This window comes from Rissa tridactyla, chromosome 4 (genome assembly GCF_028500815.1).
Source record: "Rissa tridactyla isolate bRisTri1 chromosome 4, bRisTri1.patW.cur.20221130, whole genome shotgun sequence".
In the NCBI taxonomy this organism is placed as follows: domain Eukaryota; kingdom Metazoa; phylum Chordata; class Aves; order Charadriiformes; family Laridae; genus Rissa; species Rissa tridactyla.
The window spans coordinates 89,358,249-89,370,101 of NC_071469.1; the positions used below are offsets into that span (position 1 = coordinate 89,358,249).

Consider the following 11,853-nt stretch of genomic DNA (forward strand, 5'->3'; position numbering starts at 1 on the left):
CAGCCTTTTACCTAGACATCCAGCCCACACAACCCTTGCTCACCAGCTGGCATTTCCAGAGAAAGCAAACTGCAAACAGATGCGAAAACAAAATCTCCCGTGGTTCCCCCAGGGCTGGGTTCATTGTGTTACTAGGGATGGGGGCAATTGCACAGCTGCTCTGATATTTCCTGGGGAGCCTATATTGGGCCTCTCTGCTGTCAGCTGAGCTCCTTTATGGAGGAAAACTACCCGCTCCCTCAGATCTCACTAGGCATCACCTTTTTCAAAAAGTCACTTCCAATCAGCAATCAAGCTGTTGAGAGGCTGCAACCATAATCCTGATGAGGGGCTCCTTTTCTTTAGGTTTGTTGCAAATACTTACATTTGTTTGACTGCACGACAATGTCTCTTCCAGAGGTATATGTGTTTCTTAGGCTTACACCTCTAATTTTAACTCTGTTTCTCAAATAGGTTCATATTTTAATGGGATCCTGCTATAAAACAAAGAAGTTCCTGCTTTCGCTGGCTGAAAATAAATTAGGACCTTGCATGCTACTGGCGTTGAGGGGTAACCAGACGATGGTAGAGGTAAGCCCTAAACATACATAGTCATATAGGTTTACGAGCAGTATTCAGATTTGGTTTCACACCACCTTTCCCAGAATTAGATCTAGTGGAACTAGAGAAGCCGAGTTCAGGTTTGTGTTGTATCAAACACCAGCATTGGGCAGTTGTGTTTCTCTTGCTTAAAGTGGAATAGAATATTGTTGTTCAGCAGGTATGAATGTGAATTACATGAAAGGTGGGCGCAAGAATTTGTGGAGAGAGAGATTGTTTGCTGTAATTCAGTTGGAGAGGCTAAGATGGGAAATAAATGGCCACGATGGTATAGGCTGTGGCGAGGGGTCAGAATTCAGAACGACAAGGTTTTTCCATGATTAAATGCCTGATGCTTGTCTTGCCACCTGCAAAATGAGCAGTGCACAAGAAGTGCATTTACAAAACCTTATTTGCTTCCTTTAATACACATTTTTTTGTGTGCTTATGATTGGTTATTTTTGTTGCACTAATAGTTTATACATATTTTTCTGGGTTTCTTTAGAGAAGTTTCTTGATAAACATTATCATATGTTTTAAATGGAAATAGAGGGTGGTTAAATAGGTGGAAGGAGTTACAAAATTTTTCATTGACTTAGATCTGTGCATGCTAATTCACTCCAGTAAATGAAAGTGTGCTGCATAAATTTGAAGATAATGTTGCTTGATTTTTTTCATTAAAAATAATTAAAATTATGGAGGGAATAAAAACCTTGCATTTTAATTCCAATGGCATGATACGTAGCTGAAAAGGAAAGGCAGCGTGGAGGCAGCTTGTGTCCTAAGCCCCGGTGACCTGCTGGAACCATGCCCTGGTGTCTAACTTGCTCCTGGCAGACCCTTGCCCAGGGGCGAGTCAGGCATGTTCCCTGTGAGATGGAAGCTGTCCTGGCCACAGCAGCGAGCTCCCAGCACCGTCTTCTCTCGGAGCCTCTCTGGCCTTTCCCCATCCCGCCTCATAGACTGGGTACCCTTCACATGTGTTCTGCTTACACAGAAACCCCAGTGCTTAGGGATGGAAAATCCAGCACTTAGGGAGCGGCTTGGCTCTACTGCTCATGTGTAATGTCCCAAGGCTGCCAATCTGCAGTCTAGCCACTGTACCTGGGAAATACTGGATCGATTGTACCTGTTCTGAAGAGGGCTGTGGCATGAAGCCATCTTCCAGGACTGATGCGAGGTAATTGCAGCTCTCAGTCAGAAGGAATGAGCACTAATGGAAGACAGGATGGATAGACTGACATTCAGAGATTAGAGTTCATTCTTTAAGAATAAAAAAACTGGTTTCTTGTGTTGGAAGGTCAGTGAATGTTGCAAAGATCCTCTAATCTAGCCTGCATAATGCATGCTCTAAAAACTTACCCAGTAATTTAAACTAGCATGCCCAGTGCAATTAGGATATTTGGAAGAAACTGAATGTAAGCACTGCAGCGACCGCTCTTCTTTCATTCTGCTGCTAGATTTTGTGTTTGATGCTGGAATACAACATCATCGACAACAACGACACCCAGCTCCAGATCATCTCTACCCTGGAAAGCACGGACGTGGGAAAGAGAATGTATGAACAGCTGTGTGACAGGCAGAGGGAGTTAAAAGAGCTGGTATGTCACCCTGCATGCAGTATTGCCATAGCACATTGTGCTCTGTACTCTCCAGAAATGGAGGTACAAAAGAAAGACAAGCAGGGTGTGAAATTCCCAGTTAACAACAGGATGGGAACAGTATTTGGAGGATTTTACTGTGAATATATATACTCTGTGATATTTACTGATGTGTCTAATCCCATACTATGTTTATGAATGATATTCAATAACCTGCTTAGAATCTGTGTGAAAGAATAAAGGTGAAGTCCTGCTGTCTTAAGATTTTATAAGTCAGCTTGTCAAATCCTGCCACCTTTTGACATATGAGTAGCAAATGGTTCTAGTGCTGGCCAGCATTTCTTAATGCTTTGATATTCACAACATTTCACTGAGATGGTCTTTAGGTTTAGTTCTCAGAGCTGGCGCCTATGGGAAGAAGATTTTTTTTCCTGATTTTTGAAGAGAGGATCTACAGACTGAAGACAGATCTGCTCTCATTAGCACTTTTTCATCTGTGCAAACATACCCACAATCTTCCTCTTTCCCTTTTCACATTGATATTTGTCTTCCTTAACCTCTGCTCCCAGCCTGAAAAGTATATGCCTTTTTTTTTTTTTTTTTTCCGAAGTCAGACGTGATTTTATCAGCTGTGCAGTCTCACCCCCTTTGCTGTCTTAGTTTAGCATTTTGGGGCTGTTTCCTTTAAAGTGAAAGTAACCAAATAATGGCAGGCTGAATCAGACAAAACGCTGACCCATGGCACGAAGATCACTAGCTGTGGTTAGTGGATGTCCCCTGGGTAGCAACAGGCCTGCATCTAGCACACTCAGAAAAAAATCTGTCAGGGCAGAAAAAGCAGGGAAGAGGTGGAACGGCTGTCAGGGAGCTTGGAAATCAGAGCAGGGTTTGCTCTAGTGAAGAGCTCGCTATGCTTTAGTTGGTCTGAAATGTAGAATGGCAACTAGTTTGACCAAAATATTTTCTCTCTTACAGCAAAGAAAAGGTGGTCCCACAAGGTTAACACTGCCATCCAAATCCACAGTAAGTTAATCATGTCAATAGAAAAACAAACTTTATCTTTCCATATTTAAACACTTGATTTATGTTTGCGATGTGGCACAGTGGTTTTGGTCAGTCGAGAGGGGAGCCATTCCACTTGCTCTGTCAACACAACTGGAGTTTACACAAGTAAGGGCACGTTTCTGCTCTTGGGTCTGTGCAGCAGTTTCCAACACCAGTACAAGCACCAGACTGTCAGATTTGTACTGGTGCGCAAATTTGTGATTTACAGTAGGATCTCATGATAGATCTGGGGACAGAATTTTGCATTAGAAAAGCAGACTTCGCAGTGTCCGGTGCTGGATCTTATTCATGAAAGTCTGAGAGAGACCCATCACTGCTGCAGTTAAGCCTGGTGTAAGCCTAGACTAACCTCACTGAGGGCAGGTGATGGTCCTGAACACAGTTTGGATCTAGAACTTGCAGTGAAATCTTCATGAAGTTAAAAGACCCATCTTGGGCATTTGTGCTGACACTGAAGCCTTCGTGTCTCATAAGGGTACACGCGCAAAGAAGATTTTTTTCTTAATGTCTGGATACATTTTTCCCAGGGTGTGTGAAGCAACGCTGCCACGAGAGCCCAGCTGCTTGACAAACAAACAGAAACTTCTCTGTGTGGTTCTCTGTTACTGTAAACAAGTGGTATAATTGTGCAACTCCGGTTAACAGTATCAGTGACACCACTGCAGATGATTGCAGGCTGAGGAGTCCATAATCTCCCTTACCAATCTGTTGTTTGCTTTCAGGATGCGGACCTGGCCCGCTTGCTAAGCTCGGGATCTTTTGGAAATTTGGAAAACCTCAGCCTGGCCTTTACCAATGTGACAAGTGCTTGTGCTGAGCACCTCATTAAACTGCCTTCACTCAAGCAGCTGAACCTGTGGTCAACTCAGGTAAGTTCTTTGCAGACTGAAACTCGGAGCAGGAACCAATGCTGACTAATTCTGAGATTTCACATTACGTCAGCACGAGAAGAGTGTGTGAAGAGGCTTGCTTAGAATGAGTTTGTCCTCATGCTATTTTTACAGAGCCTTTCTGTGGTCTAGCTCATCTTGGAGGCTGGTTTTTCTTTTTTTTTTTTTCCTTTAATTTTTTTAAATTTTATTTTATTTTTAACTATAAAAGGGTTACTGCTGTCTTGGATTGAATGTTCCAGTCAGGCATTGCTGATACTGTGTACTTAACAGTACATATGTTGCTGTTCATCTGAGAAGTGCTTATGCTTTCACCCATTTAGGATGAAAGAAATAATGCTGTGCAGCTCATATGGTCAAGCAAAACACAGAGTCTGTGCAGTGTAGGCAGTGAACCGCCCTGAATGCTGATTAACCAGAATTTCTTTAAAAACAACAGCAACAAAAACTCAAATAATGAATAAATAGAAGGAAACTACAATGAGAGTGTGGTTATTTTGTAAGCAAAAAAGAAGCCATGATAACTGAGTAAATTATTCAGCTGCTAATTGTAAGAGCTTTTAAAATTAAATTTTTCTTCTAGATATTCGTGCTGGTTTTGGTCTCTGACGTTCTCCACTGAGTAGGTTTTCCCCGTTTTCTGTTAGCACCTATTTGTAGTGCTCGCTGAAAATGTGATTAGTCTCAGTGCAGCCACAAAAAGCAGCATTTTTTTTTCACTCAAATGTCATGTTAAATATCTTGGTTTGTTTTCCTAACTACTTTTCTATCCCAGAAATTTCCTCTCTTTGTGTGGGGAATACGAAGGAGAATCTGATTGCTTGCTTGTTTTAAGACACTCTTGTATCTCCTCCAGATTTCTCCTAACAATGTAACTTTTGGGTTTGAAAACTTCAGTGCTTCTTGCTCAAAATGTATTTGATTCCGCTGGACAAAGAGCCTGCTTTTTGTATTTTTTTTATTATTATTTAAAAAAAAGAAAAGTTTAGATTCCATTTTATTTTGCGATATCCTGGTTTCCATTAAGTTGGAATTTAGAAACAGCAGAAACGAAGTGGGTCAATAGAACAATTACCAATCAATAGTACATTGTTCTTGAGACCAAAATAGCTAATTAATACCACTTGCATTATGTTTTTTTTTTTCTGATGTGGTTGGGAACTGGCTGAAACTGCCATAACCATCTTGTATAGCCCGGCTGGGAGTTCTCTCGTACGAAGCCCAGACTTCAAAGACACCATTCTAATTAAACGATGGCCTGCGGTTAAGCGTGCACAAGTCACTTAATTTTTCTGTTCCCCGTCTGCAAAATTGGGATAAAACTATTCGCTTTCTCTCCTGTCATCTGAGTTTGCGGTAAACAATCTGAGTGTGGCTTTGAGGGCTCATCTGCAAACCTGGTTCTAACGTGCCCTGTTTGCTCTGAGGTACTTGCACATGATGTTCGTGCATTGTTTGAAAACAACTTTGCTTGCGCCCCACAGTTCGGAGACGCAGGGCTGCGGCTTCTGTCCGAACACCTCACCATGCTGCAAGTGCTCAACCTCTGCGAGACGCCCGTCACGGATGCTGGGCTGCTGGCACTTAGTTGTAAGTGACCAAAATAAGTTATGGAGGAAAACTATGTGGGTTCAGAGGAATTCATGTGGGTTCAGACAGAAGATTGATTTCTTGGCTGCCACAGTGCTGCTTCCGTGGTTGTGTTTGGGTTTACACTTGCCTGCTCCCTGCCCACTCAAGTGGCCGTTCAGCTGCGGGACAGTGATCTGAGCCTGACAACACTTTGTGGCCTCGTGTGGGCTTTGTTGTCCCAGACCATACTCTAGCTCTCGCCTCTGACTTTACTGGTGGCACATGTGTCGACCTCACGTGGTGACCTGTGGCCCTGGGACTTCCCGGCTTTTTTCACTTGTCCCCTCTGGGTGGGACTCTGACCTGGTGGGGCAGGAGGGGAAGATTGCAAAGCCATGTAGCAACTTAATACTCACTTTAGCAACCATGCAGAGCAGGTTTCGTACCCTCTCTGGCATTTTTTTGTTCCTTCCTTTTTGAGGAGGTGAAACTCTCGCTATTCTTAATTTAAATAGGGCAAGGCAGAGTGGGGCCATCTAAGCAGCATTCAGGATTTCCCTGTGCGCTGAGAGCTGCTCAGCGTGCCAAAACGAGACCCTTTCCCACATCCAACAGTGCATTATAAACCTCTTCTAGAGGTTTAAAGGGCTCCTTTAATAGGCTTGATCGTACACAGACGTGCCAGACAGGCCAGTAGTTATGGCTCATCTTAGGAAACTATTCTGCTAAGTACTGCAGCCCAGAATGGAACTGGGGGGGAGGGAGGGGAGAGGGAGGGCTGCTGGATCAGCATGGCCCCTGCGTGCACTGTGCAGAGCGCTGAGAACGGGCACTATGCAGAATAATGTGCAGGAAACTGATTATGAGAAGTTGTCTGAACTCCTTTGAAGTCAGCGGACTTCAACATATGCTTAATGGCTCTTCCTAAATAGGGACTTTTTCCTGGATGAGGGCCCAAACAGCTGTTTATCCATTTGTACTTCTATATTTTACACTATTCAGCTTTTTCCTGAGAGTGCTGCACATAGTCATGTCTTGTTTATGCTTTGGCCTACTGTAAGCCTGATATTTTAAGAAAATGCAGCATGATCATAAATACCTGTGTGTTTTCTCTTTCAGCCATGAAGAGCCTGTGTAGTTTAAATATGAACAGCACCAAACTTTCAGCAGATACCTACGAAGATCTCAAGGTATTTCTGAATTGCATCCACTACAGATGAGAAGCAGCTGGCCCAGGAGGATTTAGCAAGTGCACGGTGGTAGTGCCTAGTGCAGGGAGAACTGGCCCCATGGAGTGTGGGTAGCATGAAAGTCACCTGAAGAGGGTAAAGTGGATTATTTTGGGGGGATAATGACTGAAAACAACATTCTGAGGTTGCTGGCTTTGATGGACTCAGGAAACATTTAATATGCTGAATGGACGAGTATGAGATGGGATCAGAAACCAAATCTTTCTGCCAGCGCTATCAATGGTAAAGGTTTCATAAACAGGAGCAGATGCGTTGTTTACGACGAGGATACATGGACAGGTAAAATGTAGTGCACACCTCCAAAGCCATACGCGGTACTGTTAACAGGACCAAAAGTAACGTGGGTGAGCAGCATTATGGAGATTTGATTCAGAATGCAAAGGGTGAATTAAAAGCATTGAGGAAGGTCAAGCTTATCTTAACACCTCTTGGACTGGAACTGGGCTTTAAACAGGAGTTTGACATGTAAGGTGTCTGCTGTTACCCCTTGTACCGTGAATTTACAACCACTTTGGCAAAATGGTGTAAAGAACTAGAATGTAGCTGTGGGAGGGGAATGGCCCCAGGCGGTTTCACAGGAAGACTGCCTGAGATGTGTTGGCTTTCATGACTTCACACAGACTTTGTCTTCATTCTGGCATTGCGTGAGTCGCATCTCCCAGCGTCTTACCTTATAAACCCAAGCACTCAAGATGAAACTCCACGTTATGTTCTCTTGTGTGTTGAAACCTTAGATTGTGCCAGGTTTATTCAAAAAGGTCACAACCTTGGGTTGAGTTTCGAACTTGAGGCAAGTCCTGAAACTACTCTGCTTTCAAAGTTCACTGCAAACGTGTATCTTTGGTTCTGGCTGCGGAGCCAGGGCTTTCCCAGGGACTCTGTTGCAGTGCTGCTAGCATGGATTTTTCAAGATCAAGTCTTCAAAACTTGTGTCACAATTGTATATGCAAAGAAGAAGCCCTTGGAATTAACAGCTGGCTTGCAGATGGGTTCACACAATGGCGCTTGTATTTACAGACAATCAAGGTCAATGCTGTATTTGGCCCGGGGCTCTGAAATCGAGTCTGTTGAAAGGCTCCTCCAGCCCTACCCCTGCTTCTGAGCCCCTTTGCCACTGACTTCAGACCGAAACTCATATTTTCCGATCCGGTTCCCTCTGCTCTGGTATTGCATTAACAGTCCTTAGCAGCAACACAAGAAAATGACTTGCCAGGGCAAACAGCAAAACGGGCTGTGAGCAAAGTCCCGATGATTGCAGAGAATTAAAAAAGCTGAGAAAACAGGCGTGCGTCACTTTTTCCCCTCTCACCTCTTTCCTTGAGATTTATCTTAGTGGCCATTTTTGTAGCGCACTGTGTGTGTTCAAAGGGAGGGTAATAGTTTCTTTCCCTGGGGCACATGGTTGTAGGTCTGTTGAGAACAGCTCAGACTTCAAAGAACGTATTTTTTTTTTTGATGCAAATCTTTGCTTCTTCTCCTCTTGGTCTGTGAGAGCATTTGGGGCACACGCCAGTGATGACATTTCCTCTCCGCTTCATCCCCCGCCCCACCAAACACGCTTGCACACACACAGACACCCACATATGTACCAGGCAGGCTGAACCAGACAATAAATAAACACCCACTACTGAAGTCATTATTGCCTAACTGAAAAATTATTTGCTGGCAGTGTCTGTAGGATTATGACTAGCTCTTATCAAAATATGCGTGCACATAAATCAAGGAGTGAGGTAATAATGACTCCTAGAAACTTCCAGCTCCTCAATTATGCCCTAGCCTAATTAAACGTGTTTATTTGTTTTGAGAGAATTAGCCATACAGTTATGGTCAGAGAGCATGGAAACGGGATCGACAAGTAGGAACAGTGCAAACAGCCGATTCCCATCTGCCTCGCGCAGGGTAATTCAGGAACAATACGTCCAAATGCGTTTGTTGTTGAGTTGTGGAAAGGAGACCGCAAAGACACCAACACTAGCTAACGCTCTCCAAATTTTTTAATACAAAGGGAAAAATCAAGCAATGACTTAGGGACTGAAGAGGTACGTGGGGCTGGCTGCCACAGTTTGAGTCCGCTGCCCTCATGGCTGGAGTTTAACAAAACAAATTTTGCTCAGCCTCTGTGTGAAAAATAAAAATCGGGGTCCGATCTGGACCTGATCACTGGTGAGTGGGTTTCACGCGAGCCTCTCGGTTGTGCTGCAGGTGTGAGTTACGTCTGGTGTGTCTGTAGAGGCTCAGCGTCGCGCTCCTTCACTAACGCCTGTATGCGCCAGCTCGCTGCTGCGCTCGGCGCTGGTCCTCCGCAGGCTCGAGGTCGTAGCGCATCCTCCTGCACGTTGTGGCCGATAGATCAATCCTCCCAGTGCGCTGACGGTACAGACTTAACGGGAACGTTTTTCCTGAGAACTGAAGGCGTGTCATTAATTCTCACCTTTTTCCTGCCCTCCCGCACAGGCTAAACTGCCCAATCTGAAAGAAGTGGACGTCCGCTACACCGAAGCGTGGTGAACTCTCCCTACCGCCGACTCTTCTCTTTTGCTTCTCACCAGAAGAAGGAAAAGATTTTTAAAACAAACAGAGAAAAAAAAAAAAAAAACAACCAAACCCAAACCGGAAAATAACTTTTGGCTAATACCTGTAGAGCATTGAGTCCTGGGACTTGGTGGTAGGAGTCGTGGTCGTGGGGTAGAGGAGTGGCGTTGTGTGTGTCGGGGGGGGACGGGGCAAGCCTGGACCCGGCCGGATTCTTTCAGCTTTGTGATTTCAGAATCAACATAATTTAAATTGAAAAGGATAAAAAAAAAAAAAAAAAGACAAAAAAAAAAGAAGACTTTGTAGCAGCAAGAGGATTATAAAGAGGAAAAAAAAAAAACAACCTTGGTGGATTTTATTTGCCTTTGTGTTTTATGCTGTGTGGAGAAAAAAAAAAATATTCGTCATTATTTACCTGGGTTTCCTTGGCTGGCAGCCGTCCAGTCAGAACTCCTCTTTCACCAGTTTTGCTCCAGAAAATCAAACTTTCAAAAATCTCAAGAGAAGAAAACCAAAACCAATATGATTTTCACCTCCCCCCCGCCCCCGTGTCCTTGCAGTTGTTATGCAAAGTAATTTTGTTGTACATAAGATTTACATAATGCACCTATTTAAGAAAATGGTTCACAAATAACAGGTCTGGGACCTGTCTTTTATTTATGAATTGTTAATTCTTTTACCCTTTCTTTGCGTATAGTACTGTATAAACTAGTTTGCTGTCTTGTTATTATTATTTTTTTTTAAAGGAAATGTCCTCCTTGAAGAATTGCCTTTTAGTAATGCATACTGTATTATACTCCCTCTCTGCCACAACGTTCATCGCCGTTGTCTTTTTGATTTCAAAATGCCTCAAACATTATCAAATAGGAAGGAAAAATATCAAAGGGGGGGAAGGTTGTTGGGGGAGGGGCTGCAGGGATTAATAAAAATCACATTTCCTTCCAAAGTCTGAAAACTTTCTTTAGTCTTTTAAACTGTGTCAGGTTTAAAGAGGGGAGATGGGGAAAAGACATCAGTTCTTTTGCCGATGGGGTGTTCGCAAAACTCTGTGGATTTTACAAGTTGCCTCAGTTGTTTTCTGTTTACGTCCGATATTTCAAAAAGAGGAAAAAAAAGCTCTCCCTCCATTTTGTGCATCAGCTTTTTCTCTTTTTCCTTTTTTTTTTTTTTCCTCCCCCCTCCTCCGCCCTCCCTGCCCCCCCTCCCTCCCCCTTACCTGTTCTGTGCACGCATTGTTCTGCATGTTCCTCTGGGGAGACGGAAAAAATAGCGTTGTTGCTGATCCGATAGCTCTGACCTGTCTGTAAATGTGACTGCTACCTTTTTTCAAATTCCACAATTGCTTAGAAGATGATTTTTTTAAAAATTGTGGTTTCTTTTATAACTATGCTGTTGACTTTTTTTTTTCATAATGAGCCTTCATTGTACAGAGCTGCTTATTTAAAAAAAACAAACAAACAAAAAAAAAAAAACAAAAAGAAGTTTTTCCTCTGTTTAACACCTTTATTTTATTCTTCAGCACCTCAAGGTTTCACATACAGCCAATGTAATTTTTTATATATAAATATATATATATTTAATCTTATTCAATGGAAGCCAAGCTTTTGTTTTTGGTTTTTTTTTGGGTTTTGTTTTTTTTAAACTTTGTTGCTACGTAGACGACCCTTACCCAAATCATGTTCTTTTTTTTTCTTTTTTTTTTTTTTTTAAAATAAATGAAACAGAAATTGAGTCTTAACTCATGTAGTGTGCCAGGTTTCTTTTCCCCCTTCAAATCCCAAACTGTATGCGGATGCAGTATGGGAAGAAAGAAGAGAAAAAAAAAAAAAAAAGAAGAAAAATTACGCCAACATTTTCCTTAGCACTGTTGCTTTTACCAATGGTTTACTACTACTGTTCTGTAGCTGTGTACAAAGAGATGTGAAATAATTTCAGGCGAAAATAAACTGTAAGTGAATATCTTTTAGCTGCGTGCTTTGTGTTTTCTTTGAAGGAAGCTTTGGCTGGCCCCATGCCGCGGGGATGCTGTGGGAGGTGCGGAGCCGCCAGCAGAGCCGGAGGATGCCAGCGTTCCCAGGAGGGTGTCCCAAAGAGCCGCGCTCCGGCAGCTCAGCTCCCCGCGCTGCTGCCCCTCGCCTCCCCTCCCAGCGCGGGGGCACCGGCAGCCGTCGCCGCTGTTTGTCACCAGGTTTCGAGGCACCACCACCTAGAAGGGACGAGGAGGAGGAGGACAGCCAAGTGTCTGCGCATCCAGTTCTTGCATCCCCCCCCGAGACCATTTATTCCCAAACATTTGTTCGTGGGCTCGAGTTCTTGCATGGGGCCATCGCAACAGTCGCGCTGGTGGGGTTTTTTTGCACTGGT

The 11,853-nt window shown here is 43.5% G+C and overlaps 1 protein-coding gene across 1 annotated transcript in view; it reads left to right on the forward strand.

Annotated features, from left to right (window-relative positions):
• CMIP (c-Maf inducing protein) overlaps positions 1–11,330 on the forward strand; it is a 139,098-nt gene extending 127,768 nt beyond the window's left edge. Inside the window, exons 15-21 of the mRNA XM_054198054.1 lie at positions 454–570; positions 2,040–2,180; positions 3,156–3,203; positions 3,968–4,114; positions 5,620–5,725; positions 6,827–6,897; positions 9,412–11,330. Of these exons, the coding sequence (XP_054054029.1) occupies positions 454–570; positions 2,040–2,180; positions 3,156–3,203; positions 3,968–4,114; positions 5,620–5,725; positions 6,827–6,897; positions 9,412–9,465 (684 nt within the window). The 3' untranslated portion in view covers positions 9,466–11,330. The remainder of the gene's footprint in view (positions 1–453; positions 571–2,039; positions 2,181–3,155; positions 3,204–3,967; positions 4,115–5,619; positions 5,726–6,826; positions 6,898–9,411) is intronic.
• Positions 11,331–11,853: the final 523 nt, after the last annotated feature.